The 24,272-nt window shown below is 42.6% G+C and overlaps 1 protein-coding gene across 9 annotated transcripts in view; it reads left to right on the top strand.

Annotated features, from left to right (window-relative positions):
• Positions 1-10,669: 10,669 nt before the first annotated feature.
• The window catches only part of SPECC1 (sperm antigen with calponin homology and coiled-coil domains 1), a gene marked incomplete at both ends in the record, with an annotated part of 167,007 nt that continues 153,404 nt past the window's right edge, over positions 10,670-24,272 (top strand). For all 9 annotated transcript variants that reach the window (XM_084236850.1, XM_084236844.1, XM_084236847.1 and 6 more), the window contains 2 exons: positions 10,670-10,816; positions 23,082-23,217. In XM_084236850.1, the coding sequence (XP_084092976.1) occupies positions 10,670-10,816; positions 23,082-23,217 (283 nt within the window). The remainder of the gene's footprint in view (positions 10,817-23,081; positions 23,218-24,272) is intronic.

The following is a 24,272-nucleotide window of genomic DNA, read 5'->3' as shown; positions in this document are numbered from 1 at the left end:
TGGCCTGGAAGCTGGATGATTGAGCAACTGCCTGTCATTTGCCTTGCTGGGGTCTGCATGCAAGGTGTCTGGCAGAAGTGGGCAGAGCATGCAGTATGTCTCATTCCGAAACAAAGAGGAGGTGGGGGCAACTTTAAGACATGGCTCATGCTGTGTTCTCTGAGGATCAAGGGACTGTCTTTCTCCACTGTATCACGAAGAGCCCATCCTTAGGGGGTAGCCATAGTGCTGTTCCATAATTGTCTCTGTTCTCCTACTCTAGGGACAGATCACAGAGCTGTTCCTTGTAGATTTATTCCCGAGGACCATGCAAGGGACACATAATGACACGGTGATCCCAGAAGCAGCTTGCAACATTTTCCCCTCAGGTTTGCAGTTATTGTATATACTTAAAACACAATACTAGAAGTACTTTATGCTGGGGAAAGATAGGGCATATTCTAGGCACTGAACAAATTAACCCTGCAAAGCACAGCAGTTGCTCTCATTAGCCAGCTGGCATGACAGGAAAATAGTTGAAGCCTGTGGGTTAGAAAAGAATATTTCAGGAATGCGAAAACAAAAAAGAAATCAGCTGCATTCACGATTTAACTTAAGCCGGTAACAACAAGGAAATCCAGAGCAATGGCAGACAGCCTGTATGAAGGGATGGGCTTTCCTAATTACTCTGAGGCAAGTCCACCAGGACTCTGGGCAGCCAGGGTGACAGTGTGGGCACAAGGTAGGTCCCTGCATCCTCTGCATCTGGAAAATTCACCTCTCCTAAGTCCCTCCCCTGCCCTGGCATGGCACTTTCTAGGATGACTGCCACTGTCAAACCCACTATACCCAACTCCTCACTGCCTGCCCTCCTGCACACTCCTCTCACAACTCCAGGGACCACTGATGGGAGCCTTGCTCCGGCACACTGCTCCTCCACCACCACTGAGCACTGTCACTGCCATGGCTTCTTTGTAGATTGAAAGTGCCAGAGAGACAAGCTTCCAATATGGCCCCCAAAGCACAGAGATTACGGCAAGAGACTTCAGATTCTCCGGAGGGAAGAGTTCTTTCAGTATCGATGGTCCAGTACCTGCTTGCCTCCCTCATCCCCTAGGATAAGACTTCTCTCAGGAGGCTCTTCAGTGCCTCAGACAGACAGACAGACATGACTGGGCCGCGGCACCAATACGGTTGGCATCCATTTGCAACTCTGGTCCTCTGAACTCTCACGCTCTCCTGATGTAGGGCTGCCTTTTCAGGTGCCTGTCATTGTTATTGAAAATCTACTTCTACCTGATGGGTATCCCCTGTGGATCTATCAGAAACCACAGGATTCTGAAGGCACTATATCAGAGGACACAGACACACACACGCGCACACACACACACACTTATCAGAGGAATGAACCAGAATCCAGTTTGGCTTTCTTTCTACATAAGTTCTATATTTTGCCAACTTCCAAATTTACTTTGGTAATTAAATTGGTTGCCTCCAAACCTCCCTCCCCACCGCACACATACCTCCTGCCAAACTAGTGAAGACAGGTTGGGCATTTGTCAGGGAACCTCTCCCTTGGCATCATGAGGGCACCCTATCTCTGACATAAGAAGCAGATGAGTAGTGAGGAAGAAGTAGAAATGAGCACAGATTTTCCAGGAGGAAGAGAATTTGAGAAGTCATGATTAAATTATTGAAGGGGAAATGAAGCTTTTGAGGAAGACCTGTCATATAACTCATGGACCTCTCTGGCAGGAAGGCTTGACACTACAGTGTTGAGCTGTGATGGTGGTGGAAGAGTTATGCCAGCGCTCTTGTCTCTGAATTAGAAGTGGGAGTGTGGGTGGGATTCTTCCACCACATTCTGGAATTGTTAAGCCACTTTCTCAGCAAGGGGCCTTATGAAATGACCCTCTGTAGTTTCTCTTGTGGAGTCCAATTTGCAATATGGATAGTGTGACTCATGGAGGCTGCATCTCCTGATCTTGCAGAAGTGGTGCTGGCTTCTTTGCTTATTTTGTTCTTTGATGAGAAGGCAAGTGGCTAAATACAGTGAGGAAAGAGAGGCCAATGGCTGTGGCAAGGGGACCTGCTCATTTCAGTATTGAAGACCCCTTAGAGAAGTTGTGTGCTTTTGCTCCCCCATCTCTCCCGTGTCTCTGTAGTTCAAATGCAAATGAATTGCATTGGTGGAAGGCACAGAGGTTTGCTGGGTGGGTGGGGCAGTGTGCCCTGAAGTTCTTGCATTGTTCCAAGGGGAAATAAAGCAGAGTGAGTAAGAATTGGCCTGCTTGTTGCCTTGGAAGCTGTGCACTGACATCATAGAACTTTGCCCCTTCTCTCAACTGACTTAAGAGACCTACTTAGGAACAAGAAACAAAAATGTTGAATAAAAGACAAGGTACTTAGACTTGATACTTCAAATTATTGGTTCCCTAAACCTGTAGTTACTATCAGCTGTCACTTAAAGCATCTAAAAAATTCATTTGTTGTGTTTAAATTAAAACATCTGAAATCTTAAGCCATAAAAAATGTTAAGTATTATTATTACTGTGAAACCTTTAAAAAGTCATCCTTCAGAAATAAATTTAGGAAATAAGATGAAACATTAGATGATCTTAGATATTTGGTATTGAATAATTTTAGGAACTATTTCTCAAGCAGTTTGTGAGATTAATTTTTTTTTTTAAGATTTATTTATTTATTTATACAAGCACTGGGTATAGTCAGAAGCGCGGGAGGGTGAGAGAATTCACCAGAGCCAGAGCGGGGAGCAGAACAGACAGAAGGACCGAAGTACACTGCTGAGGGGAGCAGCGGGTGGCAGGAGAGGTCTGAGCGCCATGTGGGACCCTCCTCTGGTGGCAGGGGAGCAGCCAGGGATTGCACCTGTGCAGCAGAGGCTGCGGGCAGCTTCGCAGCCCAGTGCTTAACTGCTGCGCCACCAGGGGAGGCCCTGTGAGATTAATTTTTATGATGCTAATGCTTCTACATCAGCACTAATATTATTCCAAGGCCGAAGTTTGAAGACTCTGTGTACTTATCAATGGGATTCTTACTCTGGAAGCAATTTCAGGATTTGGTTTTGGTTTTTGCAGGTGTTTAGAGACATTTATCAATTTTGCAGGAAAAGGATTACCATTGCTTTCTAATTCCATTTTGTTTTCTATTTGTATTTGTAAACACCTGCTTAGTGAGGGCCTCCTATTTGCAGGATCCCTACTGGAGCCTGTGCACCTGTCTAGTGAGGGAGGGGTAGGGAGACACCCATACCAAGTTTTCAATAAAAGGCAGACCCTCCCTAAATATTCATTAGCTAATAATTATTGAATACCTGCTATGTGTCAGGCACAGTGCAAAAGTGAGGAACACTATGATGAGCAAGGGAAGCAAGGCCCTGATGTCAGAGAGCAGAGGTCAAGGAAAAAGTAGAGGAAAGAGCCTGCCGTGTGAAGAACCGTTTTCATCTTACAAAACTGAAACTGTCCCCATTAAACACTAATTTCCCACTTCCCCCTCCCCTGAGCCTCTAGCAATGAGCATTCTCCTTTCTGCCTCCATGAACTTGATTACTTTAGGTACCTCAGATAAAGGGAATCATACAATGTTTGTCTTTTGTTGGTTTATTTCACCTAGCATAATGTTCTAACAGTTCATCCACATTTTAGCATATGTCAAATTTCCTTTCTTTCTAAGGCTGAATAACATCCCACTAAATGTCTTTTATTTTCTGAGTCTGATCCAATTTTGTTTTGTTTCTGATCCAGTTTTTCCATTCACCTATCAGCAGACACTTGGGTTACCGCCACTCTTTTGGCTATTTTGAATAATGCTGTGAACCTGGGCCTAAAAGTGTCTCTTTGAAACTGTGCTTTCAATTATTTGAGAATATACTGAAAAGTGGACTTTCTGAATCATATGGTAATTCTATTTCTTTTTTTGAGGAACTGTTCTACTTTCTTCCATAGCACACCAGTTTACATCCTACCAGCAGTGCACAAAGGTTCCAATTTCTCCATGTCCTCACCAATGCTTGTTATTTTCTGATTTTTTTTTTTTTTTTGGTAGCTATCCTAATAGATGTGATGTGCTCTCTCATTGTGTTTTGATTTGCATTTCTCAGGTTGAGCGTCATTTCATTTACTTATTGGCTATTTGTATATCTTTTTTGGGAAAATGTCTAATCAAGTCCTTTGCCCATTTTTAATGAGGTTTGAGTTATAGGAATTCTTTACATATTCTGGACATTAACTCTATCTTAATCTGCTTAGGCTGCCTTAACATACTACCACAGATTGAATGACTTAATGGAAATTTGTTTCTTACAGTTCCAGGAGGTAGCAAGGCTGAAGACCAGAAGCCTTCTGCTTGGGTTCTTTGTGAGGCTCTCTTTCCTGGGTGGCAGATGACTGCCTTTTCACATGGCCTCACACGGGCTTCATGTAAGCACATGAGTGAGATGCTCTTCTTCCTCTTCTTATTAGGCCACTAACTCTCAGTTAGGACCCCATGACTTCATTGAATCTTTTTTTTTTTTCGGATGACCTCAAATTTTTTTAAATTTATTTTTATTTTTTTAATTTTATATATTTTTTACATCATTTTTCATTTTTGCAGAATGTATGCATTTTCATCTTGGTTATAGTCCCCATACAATCCCCCCTCCCCTTGTCATTGAATCTTAATTACCTCTCAAAGCCCCATCTCCAAATACAATCACATTGGGGAATAAAAGGCAGATCCTTAGTTGAAACTTATGAATTGGGGATAAGGGGACCACAATTCAGTCCACAGCAATCCTCTTATCAGAGAAAGGATTCACAAATATTTTCTTCTGTTCCATGAGTTGCCCTTTTACTTTGTTGGTTGCGTCTTTTTGATACACAGAAAGATTTTAATTTTGACAGCCTAATTATCTATTTTGTTTCCTGTGCTTTTAGTGTCATATCTAAGAATTCGTTGTCAAATCCAATGTCTTGAAACTTGCCCCCTTTGTTTTCTTCTAAGACTGTTGCAGTTCTAGCCTTTTTGCTCGGGTTTTGGATCCATTTTGAGTCAATTTTTGTATATAGTGTAAGGTAAGGGTCCAACTTAATTCTTTTGAATAATGTGGATATTCAGTTTCCTCAGCACTTGACTGTCCTTTCCCATTGAATGATTGTGGCACTTTGTTACTTTTCAATAGACCTTTTGAAACTATCCCTATAAAAAGAGCTCTTGATGTATTTTATTTCCAGCTCCTTTTCTATTGCCTTGGCAGTTCTTTGATGTGAAGCCACATAATAGGTAAGGAAATTACTGGTTAGTGTCCAACTCTTTGGAATACCAGCTTCTTGATTCTGCTGTGGGAATGGAAGGGTAACCCAGGCAGCGAGTCTGAGTGTTTCATCTCAATATACTTCCCAGATGACAGCCTCTCTCTAGGGTCTGTGTTTCATATTAATTAACCCAACTCCTCCTCTGTTTCTTATTCCAGATTAAGAAGCGCTTGTCATGCATCTCCACCCTCTGGCAGGGCTTCATAGTCTCTCCATGTTCTTATTTAATTTTAAAAGTAAGTTTGGGGGCCTCCCTGGTGGCACAGGGGTTAGAGTCTCAGAGCCTTCAAGCTATTACCAGCCACTGCAGCACTACTTAGATCCCTGGCCAGGGAGGTGACCCACAAGGCGCAGCAGACCTCTCCTATCTTGCCCTCAGCAGTGTATTTCAGTCAGTCTGCCAGTTCTGTTCCCTACTCTGTCTCTGGTGAATCCTCTCACCGCCCCCCGCCCCCCGCCCCCCGTACCTCTGGCCTACACCCCAGTTCTTGTATGCATAAATAAATAAAAATAAATTTTAAAAAAGTAAGCTTGTTTTCAGGTTTGAGATGTGAGATGTTGTAGTAAGTGTAATGCAAATATTCCTTTATGCTTAGTTTCTCTTTTACCACTTCTTGGTTCTTGTATTATTTGATTTCAGCTGGTGGGATAAATGAGTTTTAGTTTGTTTGTTTGTTTTTTTCTTTTGGTTCTGTGTGAAAAGCTGTTCTTTGCCTTACTTACCAGGAGGAATCTAAGGCTAATGCCTTAGAGGCCTCTCGAGGCCACAGGAAATAATAAGCTCTAAAGAGTTTCCTCAGACCTTCAGCTGAAGTCTGGGATTCCCTGAGTTGCTCCCAAACCAGATTTCAGTGTTAACATCTCCTTGTTAAATGGGAAATGAATCAGGTGGCTAAGACCCAGCATCTGTGTATTCTTTTTCCTCTAGAAGTGAGTTTTCTCAACTCCAGCCACTGACATTTTAGGTCAACATACTTATTTGTACTGGGGGCTGCCCTTTTGGTTAAAGGATACCCAGTAGCACCCCCAAGTCTGACAACCAAAACCATCACCCCACGTTGCCAAATGTCCCTGGGGGAGAATCATCTGCCCACCCACGTGCCCTAACTTAACCACCACTGCTGTTGAAGAGGTCGAGAGCAAGCTCAGCTAGATATTTTCAAAATGCTGTTCACTTACATTCTGTTTCCTGCAGAGTCCCCTGGTAATTGAGCTATGTGAACATTCTTATTTTGTTAGTTCTCAGACTTGAATGCTTCAGCTTTCCGCTTCCTGGTGCTTATTGTACTTGTTGTCGAGACCTTGGTGCCCTCTCCCACTCCCAGAGACTCTTATTATTTTGTGATAGTCCAGAATGGTTTCCCAGTCGCCTCTCAGTTTTCTTGCCTTAAAAGGGTAGTAAATCCAAGACCCAGAGACTGAGTCCTCCTGAAGGTGGTGATTAAGTAGCAGAGTGACTTGTTTGGAGCCATGCACATGGGCTCTGATGTTATTTCCTAGTGCCCAGACACCTAATTGTAGTCCTAAAGCTTGGTAAGAAAATAAAATGTTTGGAAAATTTAAAGCTAACACTCCTGAAAAGATCTCCCCACCCTTGTGAGTGGGTTCCTAGATTTAATTGTAATGCCTTGGTCAGTTTGATCCTTTGAGATATTTAGGGAGGCTTTTCAGAAGTTGGAATATTAATAATTGAAGCTTCTTCTTTTTTCCATTTTCTTACAGTTGGCCAGAGCCCTTCTATTTATTTTCTGTTCCTAATTCACATCTACAAGAAAAGTATTATTCACCCCGCCTTCTCACCTGTGTTTATCTTTCAGCAGCTAGGGTGTATTAGGGCTGAGGCCAGTTCTAATGACTGTAAGGTGTCTGCAGTCGGTGTTTTTTTTCCCCCTCACTCCTTTCCCTTTTCCACATTTCCACATGAAAACAGGCTGCTCTATGTATAAGAAGAATGCTTTCCTTAAGTCCGCTACGTCTGGTGGCTCCTGCCACTGAACACTGATTTGATTGATTCTTCACTATGTATTGTTGCATTAATAAAGCAGAACAGCCCTCCGGAAACACAATGAACTGTTTGCCAGGATGGCAGCTAATATTTGTTGAGCTCTCGATATCCGTGTTCTCCTTAAATCTTCACAGCTTCATGAAGTAGGCATTATTAATTCAGTTTTGGGGGGTGAAGCTGCTGAGAATCATAGTGTTGAAGGGCATGCTCGAGTTCACAGCATAAACAGTGCAGCTGGATATAGACCGGAAGCACGGAGCCAAAGGCCCTTATGTTTTCTCATGGGAGCAAAGATTACTCAGAGAGGCTGTGTCCATCCCTGGTGTTTAGGAGCCAATTAAAACTGCATTTGAATCCTGGCTCCATCATGAACTCTGTGATTTGGGCAAGTCACTTAACCTCCCTAAGCCAAACAGTTTCCCTATATATACATCGGGGGTGATGCTTTTATAAGGCTATGGTGAGGGCCTAATGAGATAGACATGAAGAGCACGGAGCAGTGCCTGGCTAGGCTCAGCGTGGAGTGGGTAGCTGCTCTCACGTCACTACAGTGCTTATTTAATTAACTGGTTCTCTTTGTCAGCCAGTCAGGCTGGGATGAGGGCTGAGGGAAGGTTACAGAAGTGGTAGGAAGTAGACTGAGTGAGAACCTGTGGGAAGCTAGGAGTGGACCTGGGGTAACCTGCTCCCATTCTGGCAGGAGGCCTTCCTGGAAGTGAAGAGAGAAGGTCAGAGCTGTAGGTGGACACCTGTGTGGGTGAACTTTTCCAGTCTATTTCAGAAGAGCCCAGGACTGGGGATGGGAAAGCCAGGGGAAATAGTAGCCTCCAGGAGATGTCAAGAATACTAGGAAGACTCCGGTGTAGGCTGGGGATAGAGGCCAGGCAGTGCTGAACAACCTTTTACGACATGATAGTGGGGAACAGGGACCAAAGCTGCTGGGCAGTGTGGCTGGAGAGTAGGGCAAGCCCTGCTTTACTCACCTGCCAGCCGCCATCGTCCTATTGCTGGAAAGCTGCCCACTACTGCTCCAGACAGCCCTTCACACCTGCCCATAGGACTCTTCCTGGTTCAAGTGAGTAGGACGTTCATGGTTTCATTTCTGTATATTTTGAATTCTGAAAAATGGTAGAATTTGAAGGAAAGAATCTGACTGGTGGGTGGGTACATAACACAAAGCTCAGACTGGGAAAAATAATGGGAAAGGAGAATGAAGTGAACTAAGAAAAAAGAGCATGATAAAGAATGAGAATTTTCCAGGATATATTCATTTGGGAATACTTTGGTTGGGTTCAGAAGGTTCTAGGAAGTAAAGAAAGGTGTGATGTTACAAATGAAGTGACCGTGAGTACTTTGCCTCTGAGCAAGTAACTCATTCATCTTTGAAAAATGGTTGAATGTTTTTGAACACACTGTCCAGAATTTGTTGCCAGAGATTAAGAGAGGAATTTAGATCTTGTGTTTTGACAGAATTGACTTTTTGAAACCAAGGACTTAAACTCCTTAAACATTGGGAAAACAATTGTGAGAAAAAATTCCATTCTCTTCCTGCTGCTTTTCATCTTCTCATTCTTATCTTTCTTTTGGGGAAGAAATAAGAGGCAATTCATTTCAGGGATAACCTGGGCAGATTAAGGACATGTAGCTGCATTATGGGATCACTTTATGTTTCCATAAAGTAAGCCCAATAAGAGTAATTTCTAAGTAGTGTATCATAACATAAAAAGGTGCCTTGATGAAGCAGGTATTTTATTTGTCATCTCCATGGGACTGGCTGACATGTACTGGCTGGTTCTGTAGAATTGGTAAAATTCATCAGTAATTTTCTCCAAGAACAACTCAGCCTACTTAGTTTACTTTAATTGGAAATACTAATAAAATGAGTTACTGTATAGGTCTTAACCTAGGAATTCTTTCATTGTTGCTATGGAAACCAGCATTCGAAATTGTGGGTTGAAAAAGATAAATAGTTGGTGCTAAACAACAGTAAAATACATGACAAATAAGGTGGTTTTTTGTCCTGTAAAACTGAACAAATATTCATGATACCTGGAACTAAGTTTAGACTAATAAGGCTCTGAACTAATCATAAAGTTGAAATTATGAATAATTTTTTCTGTGGAACACTATCAAAAAATTACAGAATTTTTAAAGATATATTTTTACCTGCAGCCACATTCACAGAACTGTTAGGATAGCAGTGCTGCTGAAGGAGTTCCAGGTGAACTCAGACACATCCCATCAGCCAATCCCCTCAAGTAGGAGCAGGGACTGGGGAGCCCTTGCTGAAAGACATTGACATGTTTCCTCCATCCAGGACGAGAAAGAATGGAGGACAGTCATAGCCTTAGCTAGGCTGGGGAGGATGTCTGTTGTTTTTTCCTTTAGTGGCTAATGGGGTATACTGGGAGGTAGGAAGGGGAGATTAGGCCCAGCCATGATCCCTCAGAGGCAGTTAATTAGACCCCTATGTCCTGTGAGTGTGGCGAGTGGAGTTAGCCAGTGTTTTTTTAAAAGTTTGTTGTTTGGATTGTTTCTTTAAGAGGATAGAACATTGTCTATGGTTTTGGAATTTTGTCTCATGTACTCAGTCACTAGACGCCATGGTGCCCACAGCAGTAAGGGTTGGAACTGTGTGAGACCCTCAAGGGCATTGAATGCAGTGCCACTGTTGGTAATGGAAGGACAGTGGGTGATGCCAGGCTCAGGCGGCCTTCCGTGTCTTTGGGTATGGATTTGCCTCCACGGTCTTTGACTGCACCCTGCTACTTTGTACCATTTTTTTCCCCAAAACTATTTTAGTTAGGATGGTAACTCTGTCTGACAATGTCTGGTCTAATCAATTAAAGTGTGCTCTATTAATTTTTAAATGATATCCATTTTTATCCAAAAGAAGAAAAAAGTTGTGCTTCTGTGAAGTGTAATTTTCAAGTAATTCATTTATGTCTATATAAAAATTGGGTAAGTTGCTCCAATGCAAACCTAAAGTTGCAAGGCTTATGGACATAGTATGTCTTAATTCAAGCTGACCTGTTTTATATGAGTCATATATACTATACACACACATATATTAATATAAAATATATAGTAACATTGTGTTAGGTGTCCCTGACCAAGATGAAGCTGAACAGGTATGTCAGAACATCAATCCCATTGCACATGTTTTAATAGTTTGGTAAAAGCTGTTGTAGAACTGTAAAACTTAGTGCAAAGGCATCGTCTAATCATAAGGACTTGTTCTGTGATAACAATGTGGATATGGTTTATGGCAGTAAAACTTTATGATGTCACTCAGCAAGTTCAACTGGTGGACACAAATGTTTCTCTTTTCTGCTCTTCTACAGTAAGCCAGACTTACCAGGGCAACATGAGGAGTGCAGCCAAGCCCTGGAGTCCAGCTGTCAAAGCCGGGAGCCATGGGGCAGACCGAGCACGGCCCCTCCCCACAGCCTCTTCTGGCATGAAGAGCTCTAAATCTTCAACCTCCTTGGCATTTGAGTCCCGACTCAGCAAGGTATAGAATAAACCACACAGGGTGGGGATGCTGGGCACCCCTGGTGGCTCTGTTGGGGAGGCTTGAGGAGTTCTGTAAGCAAAGCCATGACCCCACAAGGAAGGGAAGAAGGTTCTGAGGAGGGTTCGAAAAGGGCCAGCATATCTTGACCTAAAGGAACAGAGCAAAGGGGGTGAGGAGGAGTGCCTGAGATAGAGAAAGGAAATTTACAAACTCTAAACAGAGTAATTAAGATCCCTTGCCCTGAACTGCATTGACTTTCCAGCCAGGGTTTTGCCCCCAGCACCCTTCAAGATGGGGGTCCCATCACTAGTGTCTCACAGCTGTGATAATCCATTTATCAATTCTCTTTGTCTTGCTTGATGTCTAGGATTGTTAACCCTGCTGATTATGCCCTCTGTATGGGAATACCTTTTTCCCTGGGTCTTCTCTCTCCCCAGTCGCTGTCCTCTTCCCCAGTCTTCACTGCCGCTGCCTCCTCCTCCTCCCCTTGGTTTCCAAAGTCAGGTGCACCTGAGGCACAGTATTCAGGCCTCATCTTCTTTTCTAGCTACTATCATACTCTACCTCCTTTACTATCTGGAGATGAAATTCAGAGATGGTATGACCTTCCTACACAATACATTTAAAAAATCAATATAATGTCTTGACTATAAAAGGAAAATATAATGCAACAATCCATATTTGCCATCTGCATGTACCTGAGCACTGCTGTGCTTAAGGGCCTGGATGCTCCTCACAGCACTGTGGATGTGGCCTCTATAAGGCAGACTGAGTCAGGGTTGTTTTGGCAATGACTTAGAAACAATGAAGGATGTTAAGGGGGTGACATGATCATATTGAAAAGATGAACACTCTTGGTAAAGTTCTGAAGCAAAGTGCAGTCTTCCTTTGGTATTTTTAGAAGGCACAGTGTAAAAAAGCACATTGTTTTTATATATACAATGAAGTGATACTCCAGCCTCAACTCAGTTTAGTTCAATTCTGACACTGTCTTCTTGGCAACAGCGTCAGATTGCACAGGTTGAGGACTTTTCCTTCCAAAACCTCCTCCACTTCAGACACTGGTAGCAAGTCCCAGGTTGCTACCTGTACTTATGGCCCATGTGACTCCATCCTCGGGTTCATTTGTTAGGACAGCAGACAGAATTCAAGGAACCCATTTACTCACTGGGTCTCTGATTTGTTACAAAGGATACTGAGGGATATGAATCAACAGCTAGAAGAAGAGAAACATAGGACAAGGTCTGGAGAAAAGGTGTGGAACTTATAGGCCCTCTCTAGGCACCTGGATTCTCTCCAAATCTCCATCGGAAAACCCTAAAGCCCTTTCAGGTTTTTATGGATGTTTCATTACAGAGGCATGATAGATTAACTCATTAGCTATTGGTGATTGAACTCAATGGAGAGAAGGAGGTGGAACTGGAAATTCCAACTCTCTAATCAGTGGTTGGTTTCCCTGGCAACCAGTCCCCATCCTCAGGAGTTTCCCAACAGTTACCTTATTATAATAAGAGGTGCCTTTAATGCTCTCACCACTTAGGAAATTCTGAGACGTGGGGGGAGCTATGAGAAAGGAACTGTGACTGAAGACCAAATATATGTGAAAAATATACATTTGGTAATTCAGGTATTATATTTCCTATAAGCACAATATCATGGTGTCTAAAAGGTTCCTTGAAAACAACCTTGATTCCTTCCCCTTTTCCCATTGAGTAAATACTAACTCTATTCTTTTTTGGTGACTCAGATTATAGCCCACAGCATCATTCTTAAACCCTCTTTCTCAAATTCCACAGTCCATCCACAAAATGCCATCACTTCTACCTTAAAAATAGATGTCATCTCCAACTCCTACTGCCTCCCAGGCTACCCAGGTCATGCCACCACTCTCCTTTCTTGGGCTTCCCAAATGATTGCCCTGCTTTGGTCTTTGCATCCTACGTATGTTCTGTGCTCAACAGAAGCCAAAGTGGTCCTCTTAACACCTGTCTTATTTCTCTGCTTAAGATCCTCTAGGGGCTCTCCTCATTCACTCAGGGTGAAAAGCAAAGTCCTTGAAACAGCCAGTGATGGTCTGAGGATCTGGACCCATTCTTTCTCAGACATTGTTATCATGGCTCTGCCAACTTTCCGGCTGAGAAACTTTATCATCATTAGCTTCCTGAGCTCTGGCTAAGTTCTGCTGGTGCCCAGATGTGGTCCTTCCCCGAGCCAGGTGTGCTTCTGCAGCAGGTTCACAGCTCCCCCTGCCTGGGGCACTCCTTCCCTTCCCTCCCTGCACCTCTGTAGTCTGTGTTCAAATGCCACCTTCTCAGACAGCATCCCAGATACTTTATGTAAAGCGTCTCCTTGCTTGCCTGACTTTCCTTCCTGACTCTTACTTCCATCACATACCCCTGCTTGGGGCTAGAATGTAAGCCCCACAAAGAGGGGGATATCTGCTTTTTTGTTTGTTCCACAGTCCATCCCTCAGCTTAGAGAAGTGCCTGCTTCCCAGCTTCCCAGCAGGCACTCTCAGGGCACTTGAATGTCCAAGTACACTGGCTTTCTGGGAGTGGCAGTATGATGATGGGGTGTTCTTGGTGGCTCAGACCCAAGCTGAGCTGGGTTCTGGCTCTGCCAACTTTCCAGGTGAGAAACCTCAGGTTAAATATGGAGCTGTCCTGAGCTCCAAGATGAAGGTAATTTGCCATGAGGAATAAATGTGAATAAACAGCTCTACATAAAATTTTGTTCATTATTCTGTTATTCTGGAGTCAATCATTCTCTTCATGATTTTTATTTTTATTTTCTTTGACCTATAACACTTTTTGGGAGACATTTTTAATTTAGATCTTAAATCAATACATGTACTTCCCCAAAAGCAAACCATTAGTGTTCTTGGAATATAAAAACATTTTGGGAACAGTGTTTAAAAATGTTGGCCACTTCTTCCAGGTAAGCATTTTGGAAACGTTTTCCATGAGGGAAAATGCCAGGGAAAAAGTAAATACTCATGTTGGGGACTTTCTGCTCTTATTTCTGATTCTTGGGATCTTCAAGCCTAATTCTATAAAAGAAAATGACAGAAGACATCACTGCTTATACCTGCACCTTTCTAGCTCTTGTCTTGTTCCCCTGTTCTGATCATTCTTTCCTTCCTACCTATAGTTGTGGGTAGAGAAAAATGACTAAAAATCCAGAAAAGAAAAGGAAATAGTGATGGACCAAAAGGTCGATAGATTTCCCCCACCCCCTCAGCATTTTGCTTTGAAAATTGTAAGCGTATGGAGGAATCTGGATTATACAGAGCATATCTACATACCACCACCTAGATTCTACAGTTAACATATTACTATATTTGCTTTATAAGTAAATGGATACATATGGGATAGACAGATATATTTTAACTATTCCAAAATAGAGAAACAGAGACAAATCCACAAAGTAAAAAAAATAACTGACTTCAACTGGCATAAGCTGAAGGAACTGTGATAGAACAGGTGGAAGAACAGGGACATGCAGGGATAGGAATTTACTGTGAATTTTCATTGTGCTGTTCCAGTCCAGGCAGGAAAGGAAATCAGCTGGGTGCTCTGATACAGACAGACCTCTTCATTCTAGCTCTTTGCCAGGCTCAAGTCTATTAGTCAGGATTCCCTTGGTTGCACATGACAAAACATTGACTTGAGCTGGCTTTGCAGACAAGAATAATATTGAACAGATGCAAAGGCTCCCATGTCACTGGATAGGACCAGGGTGCCAGACTTGAGCTCAGGGAGACTGGGACCAGGGACTGACACCCCAGGACTCTGCCATTCATCTTGCTGCTTGTTTCTGCTTCTCTGTCACCTTGAAGTAGTGATATGAAACATGGCTTCCAGCATGCCCAAGCCTCCTTGGATGGCTTGGTTGCTGCTTTGTTTACTTCTGATTTGTGGGTTGTTTTTTTTTTTTTTTTAAACAAACAAGTAAAAGTTCTCTGCTTGGCTAGGCATGAGTAATGCATAGACCCAGCCCAGTCTTCTGTGACCAGGGATGTCAGATATCTTCTCTCCCCTCCTCCGCCGCCCCCCAGCAGAGTCTTATATTTTAGGCCAGTTTTTTATGAACCTTGGGGACCCAGTCTGCTTATTTAATGATTCTCAGGGAGTGCTCTAAACCTGTGTTCCCCAATACAGCAGCCACTAGCCACGTGTGGCAAGTGAGCCCTTGAAAAGTGACTTGTCAAAATTGAAATGTGCTATGAGAGTGAAATATACACCAAAGATTGAAGAGTTAGTGCAAATGTAAAATACCCCATTGACAGATTTTACATCAAATGATGACATTTTAAACGTACTAGGTTAAGAAAATATGTTCTTAAAATTTTTTTTTTTTTTATAGAGGCATGCTTTATTTATTTGTTTGCTGGTTTGTTTGTTTGTTTTGTTTATACATGCACTGGGTACAGTCAGAAGCGCGGGAGGGTGAGAGAATTCACCAGAGCCAGAGCGGGGAGCAGAGCAGGCAGAAGGACCGAAGTACACTGCTGAGGGGAGCAGCGGGCGGCAGGAGAGGTCTGCGCGCCATGCGGGACCCTCCTCCAGTGGCCGGGGAGCAGCTGGGGATCGAACCGGCCGCGGGCAGCTTCGCAACCCAGCGCTCAACCGCTGCGCCACTGGGGAGGCCCCTGTTCTTAAAATTAATTAACGGTCTTGTTTTGCTTTTTTAAAGTGACTATTAGACTAGATAATATAAACTTTTATATGTGGCTCATATTCTATTTCCATTGACAGCACTGCTCTACACCTTGAGTTCTTAAAGTGTGGTAGCCAGGCCGGCATCAGCATCACCTGGGAACTTACTAAAAATATGAATTCTCAGGCCATGTCCCAGACCTTGGTGGTGGTGGTGTGATTGGGGGCTTTGGGTGCAGGCAGTGTGTGTGTTTGACAAACTGCACAGGATCCTGATGCACACTCAAATCTGAGAACCACTGCTCCATCTATCACACGTTACCTGCCTTTAAAAACCAGATTATGTTGTGTGATGATTTTAGAGTTTTGGATTTCTTCCCTGTCTTTGTGGAATAGGGAGGAATTTCTTAGTTACTTTAATCGGCAAGTTCTTTAAACTTTTTTCCTTTTGTAAGCTTTCATGTGCAGGTGCTCAGCAGCTTAAATATCAGTGAAACCGTTAGTGAAAATAGTTATAAAACATATCAAAGCAACACCGACGCACACACCTTCGTGGGGATCTTCTATAACAAACCAGAAATCCCAACTGGTACGGAAGCTGCATTCGATGACCGGGAAACAGAGCCAAAAAAATGCAGCCATGAATAGAGAAAGAACAAGAATGAGTAACCGAGACTAGTAGCTTTCCATAACTGATGTTGCATCCAGAAAATAGTGATGGAGTAAGAGTAGCTTTACCTGTTTGCTTTAGAGGACAGGTAGTATCAGTTTTTAGTTATTATGTCCTGCCTCCTGGGAAAGCTTTTAAGCAATAAATCTTTCTCAGATGAGAAAGGTGCAGGGGAAATGAAAGGCTCCCTGTAAAAGCACTGCTGCTACCCAAGTTCCTTGTGCTGTGGACTAAAGGGATGATGAGTTATTGGCCTGAAGTGTGTTTTATTTACCCCTTTTCTTGGAAAGGATAGATTCAGACTGCAAGTGGGACCTCAAAGTCCACGAGGAGGCAGAAGTTAGGTGCCACTGGTAAAACAGAAACCAGAAATGGGCTTCAGGGCTGGTATTATTTGTAGAAGCCACAGAACTCTTAGGAGTAGCTTTCATTTTCGGAGACCAGGCCACGTGCTGAGGTGTTTTGTATACTTCATTTCCAGTTCTCACAATAGCTGTGTAAAGTATCTGTTATCCTTAGCTGTACCTGGTAGATCATAGGCAGACACACCAAAAACATTCACTGAGTATTGTTATTGAATGGATTTATCAGACGAAGAGCCTGAAGTTCAGAGAGGCTAGTGACTTGCTTAAAATTCTACTCTGCCCTCTGGAATCCCCATTGCATTGCCTTAACCTTTTTCTAAAACACTCCCTTCTTGCCCTTGCTTTAATTTAAATTTAACTTTTACCAAGACAGCCATAATGAAAATAATGATGATGATAATTTGCGTTAGTTATTATTATACCTGACATCTATTTCAAACATCCTATTTGTCAGGCACCATTATTCTTAGCGTATTACGTGGCTAACTTATTTAATCTTCAGAGCCACACTCTGAGTTCCCTGGCTATACCTATTTTTTAGGTGAAGAAACCAAAGCACAGAGAGGTGAGGTGATTTGCCTAAGCTCACACAGCTAGTGAGAGGCAGAGCCAGGATTCAAGCCGTGTAATCTGGACTCAGAGCCCTTCCTTGGTCACAAAACTACGCTGCCACATCAGCATAGTTCTCTCACCCTCACCCCTGCAGGATGGGGCAGGAGCCTCCTATTGGTTCCTGTTGGTCTTCAGCCAGTGGTGTTGTGGAAATATTATAGGCCTTGGAAACACAGTCCTGGGCCTGAATTCCAACTCTGCCTCACCCATATTGTCTTGCACGAGTCACTAATCTGTTTTATCATGTACAACATCAAAGAGTTGTGTTTTGAATGAGAGGAAACATGTAGGAAAAAGACCTAGAAGAATCCACAGGTACCTGTCATGTGCCTTGCTTGTATCCTTAGTTCCATTATCATTACTCGAAATTCTATCCCTGAACCTCAAAACAGATTTCTCACCCCCATCTTCAAAATAAACACTCAACTCTGCCTTAATTCTCTCTCCCCTCAGATGGATCTCTCTACCTCCCTTGCCTTGCTGCCTCCTACTACTTCCCACCCTGCCCCCTGCTCCTCCTTGGCCTGCTCACAGGGGGTCTCCAGCACAGACTCAGCCATATCACTTGCTTGACTTCAAACACCTTGGTGTCCCTGTTGTCTGCTTAGCCAAGTCTGAATCCTTATCACTGCACTCTGGATGGTGGCACTCCGGAGGGTACTGTGTATAAGTATACTACCTGTATGAAATATGAATGCCCAGCTTACAGTAAACTTGCAGCAACCACAACACAGAACTGGAGTACTGTGCCCAGGATGGTAGATAGTAAAACCCAGGGCAAGCAAAGGTAGCTCTTGGTGCCATAGTAAGAAGGGAAGGGCCTCCTGGGAACTCTCTCTATTCTCTTTTTATTTGTACTTCTCCCAAGCATGTGTATAGGGCCACTCTGGGTGGCCTGGTATGACAGAACCCAGAGGTAATATCCTCCTTTCTTTTTTTTTTTTTTTAACTAATCATGCCATTTTATTTTCTGTATGTCTGATGTTTTGACATCATGAGTCTTACTGATCCTGGAGAAATTTTCCCTGTCCCTAAGCTTGTCAATTAATAGTAAAGGACTCACCAATCAATGAGTGTGCCTTTCATACTCAAATCGGTCCACCCAAGGCCCATAATCCCACCACCACCACCACCAATGCCTTTATTGTGCTTTCACACACCAGGGTCAGGTTCTGGACAACCAGACACTCCCTGAACCCCAGTTCTGATCCCAAGCTTGCCAATCCTAAGCCTGCGCTTCATGCCTTGCCCATTTGAATATCCTCCTTTTCACCAGCACCTCTACTTTCATGCCCATGTCTTCCTGGCTCTCAAGTCTGGACTGACTTCAGTGTTTGCTAAAAGGCAATCAGATGAAATTGAATATGAAAGGCTAGGCAATGGCTGAAATCCCTTTGCAATTTCAAAATACTAACAACAGCTAGGGGGTGGGGTGGAGAAGGAGGGCATTTTCTCAAGACTTTCCCATAGCATATTCTTTTAGGTGTGAAATGTTGTGTTAGCCAAGCCCTAGATTATGTGATGGCCTGTCCGTTTTGTCTATAGATTGAATTTAAAGTCCACTTTAAGATTAATGGTCAAAATTCAACATGTTTGAATGAAGGTTGTATTCAATCTGTCACTGCAACATTCGCCACAAGGGCCCTTACGGTCCAGTGCTTATGATGTAAGGAGAATTCAGAGGCAGCCACTACATGGTACTGAAAGGATAGGAATAAAGTACAGTCTTCATCGAGGAGTATAAAGGTCAGAGCCAAGGTTTACACTGGTGCAATGTACAACAAGCCTGCTCAACAAATTCTTTAAGCCTAATTATATAAAATCTAATAAAACAATTAGGGTTTATGAGGTTGGAAGGACTGTAGGTGATTTAATCAAATTGTTCTGTTTTGTAGGTGAGGAAACTGAGTCCCTATGTACTAACTTGTCCAGGGCCCTGAAGCTAATCCATCATCCTTTTTCTAATACAGCACAATACTTCATTCTTTAGCCCTAAGCTTTTGTTTGTAGAAATAAAGATGCTGCCATTGCTACTAGCCCAGAGAGTCTCTGGCTGGGTTCCCACAGTTTCCATGATGATGATGATGATGATGATGATGATGATGATGATAGCTACTAACATTTTTGTGTTTTTGAGTACACAAGACTGGAGGTAAGTATATTAATTTTTTGTTCCTTTTAGAATTAAGGATCCATAGCACAATTTCCCCAGTCACACAGGTGGGAAGAGGAAGAGTCAGATCTGTCCCCAGAAGGCTGTCTCTGGAGCACACATCCTTAACCACTACTTGGACTGCCTCCATGTGGTTGCTTGTATACAAGGGTATCTTGTATATAAAAATCCCATAACCTGAGTATCCTTTTTGCGTCCCCTCCCCTGCAAGCAAAGTCAAGGCCTGAGACTAACTGCTAAATCCTTACGGGACACCCTCCAACCCTGAACCTGGTGCAGTGGGCACCTGGGCATTCCTCCTGATTCCTGCTACTGCTGTCACCCCCATTGGTATTCTTACCACCACTCACACCACCTGTGTGGCTGTGCCAAGCAACAAGGGGAGTTTTCCTACTGCTTGCTCACTTTTGTCCTCTTTGCCTCCACCCATCATCTCACCAAGAATCAAGCCCTAATGGAAAGGTAAGGGAGTGGAGCTCACCTCACCACCCAGTACCACACTTGGGGGTTGAGGGGTGGAAGCTGTAGTGGGTTTATAGCCCCAGTGGGGGTTCTCCCACATGTTAGATTCCATTTTGATTTACAGACTGAGTCTTTGCATTCTGGGCCTTTTGCTATAGAGTTTGATAATTCTGCATTTATTCATGTCAGACTTGCATCTTTCTTAATATTGGGGAACCAGATAGAGGACCCAAGTGTATATCATTTGCATTATTTTGTTAAGCATTCCCTTCACTACAACAATTTCCCTTTTTCATTTGAGGTGTCATCTAGGGAATTCTCAAAGTCTGAAATCATAATTACTTTTCCTCTGGGGATGCAGGGAGGCACCTGGGCATGCTTCTAGAGAGAGCAAATAATAATTTCTTTTTATGGAGAAAAAGTTGGTGACCCCATGAGCAACTGTCATTTTGTACTAAGTACATGTTACTCTGGTGACCTGATAGATAATTTGAGTGGCTGGACAGCTTGGCTGCAAGAACCCTTTTTACTGTTGAGATAAGCATAAGAAAAACAATTATGGGAGTCCCTATAAGAAGTGTGACTAGGTGACTGCGCCATCAACCTAACTGTTAGATTTTGTCCTGTTGCTCAACTAGTCTCTGCTGTGGACTGGAAAATGTGGTTGTGTTTACATCTAGGAACTGAAAGTGCTTGCAAACACCCTTTCAGTATTAGTTCTTTATTTTAAAAATTAATAATTTGTGTAGAGATCTTGACCAGGATTGCTTGGCTAATATTAAGACTTTTGCCTTCCATCTTTTAGAAAGCAACTGTAGGAAGTTGTTTAACAAGTAGATTTTCAGTTTGAGATAATGAAAAAGTTCTGAAGATGAGTGTGGTGATGGCTGCACAGCATTATGAATGTAATTAATGCCACTGAATTGCACACTTAAAATGGCAAATTTAACATTTCATGTATTTCACCACAATATATATTTTTTTAAGTAACATTGAGGAGAATAAAAAGTAACTAGCATTTGCAGAGGTGGAAGCAGGACCTTGAAAAATTACAACCCCTCCTCCAATTTTCTTTTTCATAAAGCATAACATACCTTAAATAGAGTATAAAGTATATTAATCTTAGACTTAGCTGTTCAGCTCATTGAATTTTTATATGTATTATGCCTGTGTAACCTCTACCAGACAAGATGTAAAACATTCCAGCACCTCCAAAGGTTCCCCTCCGTTCGGTAACCCCTAGAGATAACTGCTATTTTGATTTCCTTTTGTTTTGTTTTTATTTTTAATTATGAGTGGAGAATAGTTTTTCCTTGCTAGATTTCTTACTCATAATATTAGTATAAGTATTATTGTTTTTCTTGTATTTTCCTACTGTAAAACTGTTAGCGTAGTACTTTATTTTCTTTCTCTTTTTTGCTTTCTTTCTTTTTTAAAAAAAAAGATTTATTTATTTATGCATACAGTGCTGGGGTGCAGGTCAGAGGAGGGGGGGTGAGAGGATTCACCAGAGACAGAGTGGGGAGCAGAACAGGTAGATTTACTGAAATCTGAGAGGAACAGTGGATGAGACAGGAGATGTCTTCTACACCATGTGGGTCAGCTCCCTGGCAGGGATCGAACTTATTATGCCACAGTGGCTGCTGATAGTTTCATAGTGCTGAGACTTAACCCTTGCACCACCAGGGAAGCCCTCTTTTTTTGCTTTCATCCTCCACCGAGCCACCCATACCCATACCCCATCAGCCTCCCTTCCCTGTACTCTCCACTCGCCGCCCCCCACCTCCCCACCCTGTTCTGTCTGACAACCATTATATTCTTTTTGATGAGTTCAAGATTTATCGCCATTATTTGCTTTTGCCAATACTTGAACTTCATGTCCGGTGTCTTTCACTTAGCATTTGACTGTGAAATCCATTCATTTATTAACATTTCCACATTCTTTTTAAAGTTGCTGTGTAGTTTTCATTGTATACTATACCACTTTAATTTATCCCTTCTTCAGTTGAAGAACATTTAGATTATCCTAGTTTGGGGCTATCATTTGCATTATTACAAGGAACAGTTCTTTGATAAACTTGCGTGCTTTCTTGGTTATGGAGTGAGAGTGGGGTGCTGAATCATAGGGTGCAAGTGTTTCGCTTCATAGCTACTGCCTGTTTTCTGAAGTGGCTTCACTAGTTTCTACTCCCATCAAGCACGAGTTGTGGTTGTTCCTGGACCTCACGAACACTTGGTACTTTATCACTTTCAAGCCGTTCTGGGGCATGTATAGTAATACACTGAAATTTAAATGATGCAAAAGTGGAAAATTTTTTTAATTGTGCAAATGTTTAAACTTCTGTCCCTCAGTAAAGACCCTAAAGTCAGTGGAGCAGGGTGAAGAGGGGCCTGTGGCCCCTTGACCACTGCCTTGGGCAGAGGCTGCCTGCTCTGTGTCTCCATCGATTTGACAACTTTTTCATGCCCTTTGTCCCAGATGTAGCTATATCAGTGTTGGCCTTGGGCCTCTGCCTGTCTCTGGTATTCTAGACCTCTCCAATGATGTTCCTTAAATTTATAATGGTTCAGAGAATTTATTTGTGGTTTTTCTCACTAATCTTGAATGTTACTTCCTGAGCCAAAAGTGTAAGCACTTTTAGGGACCCCCCCCCCCTTATACTTCCATACCATCAGTGAATGTTTGTTCTGCCTTTTCGTGACAGGGAAGAAGGCAGAAAAGTAGTGGAGGACTTCTGCTTTCTTTCTGTTGTCCCTTAACAGGGTTCTGACCTCCAGACAAGTTTGCTTCCCTTAGAACATGCTGTCTGTGTGTTGAGCTTAGAGTTAAGTACACGGTGATATTCAGGCTGTTTTAACTCTTCCCTCTGTTTCCTCCAGATGTTTGTTTCTAAGCTATTTTTTGTTGTCCTTGATATTTTTGTGTGTGCATTGTCCTATTCTGCCTTTCATGTGTCTCGCAGTACTTTTTCCACCTGCTCCCATTCTTTTTACATTTTTTTCATCAGAGAAGCAGGTGTTTGCTTTTTTGTGATTTTTTTTTTTTTACTCATTATTTGAAGTGTGATGTGATAGGTAATATTCACTCATAGTCTCATAACGTTCTTTAAAACAGCAGTGGAAGATCATAACTTGCCCTCTAAATGATAGACACAGGTCTGTCTCGCTTGGTAATTTTTCACTTCCTACTGCTGTGCACCGCAACTTGTTGCTGCCTCTCAACTGCTGGTCAAGTGGCATTGCTTGGTTGCTTCTTTGTGTATCACATTCATTATGGAAAATGTATCTCTTCATCTTTTCTTTCCCTCTGCCTCTCTCTTAGCTCAAGAGAGCAAGCAGCGAGGACATGCTCAACAAGCCTGGAAGTGCTGCTGTTTCTGGGGTAGCTCGACTAAAAAAGACTTCGACAGCTGGAGCCATCTCTGAGCTCACTGAGAACCGCCTGAGGAACAACCCAGGTAGGAGGGAGCCAGGAAGGTGGGAGTGAGGGAGGAGGGACCCAGGTAGGAGGAAGCCAGGAAGGAGGAATCCAAGGAGGAGGGAGCCAGGGAGGAAGGAGCCAAGGAGTATGGATGAAGGGAAGGGAGGAGAGAGCTATACAGACCAAGCCATTCATCTTGGCTGTATGAAATAGTAATAGCTTCCATGATTCAAACATCGTTTCCCTTATCAAATATGCTTCAAGCACTTACTCTGGGCCAGGAACTGTTTTAGGCAATATAATGTCTTGCCCAGAGGAAGCGCAAGTCTCATGCGGAGCTAGAGGAGAAGTAAAACAGTAATAGGGGGTTCTGTGGTTCTCTTTTGTCCCTCTGGTTGTCCATCTGTCACCATGTGCATTTGAGAAGCAGGCTGTGTGGGTGCCTATTCTGGGGTTGTCTTGGTGCAAAGTGTGTTAGATGAATGAATGACCCCCATGGTTCTCTCACAGATGTGAGCATTTGTCCTGTATCCCATGGCAAACTGGGAAACCCCTCGCATGATAGCTGATCAAGTTTGCTTAGATGGCAGTGGCTGTTGGAACTCATGAATTTTCTCAGTGTTACTAGATTTTTAAGAAACAAAAGCTTTTTTTAGCCACTAGATGAGTTCAGAGCATAGGAAACTTAAAACATCAGCGAATGTATTTCATTTTCTTTCTGAACACACAGATAAGAAAGCTCAGCTTTCCATGGACTAACTCTTATAATGAAGCTCCTTGTGTTGTGAATTATCAGAGATGGGGAAATAGCTGAAAGATGTCATTATTAAGTTATAATCAGGGTTTATGGTAGTATACTTATGATTTTCACACTTTTACATAAAAAAACTCACAGTCCAGATTAGCTTGCCAAAGGTATTCTTTATTTAGCTTTCAAAAAGTTGAATCTGTGAAGAGTATGTCTTTTTTTAGATATAATAGGAATGGCCATGTGTTTCTATATCATGGTCTTACTATTTTAAAGACTGGTGTCATAATAAATACATACACATTTAGCTTTAAAAAAAATAGCATATGAAAGTACAACTTATT

Source organism: Talpa europaea (genome assembly GCF_964194135.1).
Source record: "Talpa europaea genome assembly, chromosome: 7".
NCBI classification, from domain to species: Eukaryota; Metazoa; Chordata; class Mammalia; order Eulipotyphla; family Talpidae; genus Talpa; species Talpa europaea.
Note: the sequence above shows the minus strand (reverse complement) of the source record. Positions and strands in the feature narration are given on the sequence as shown.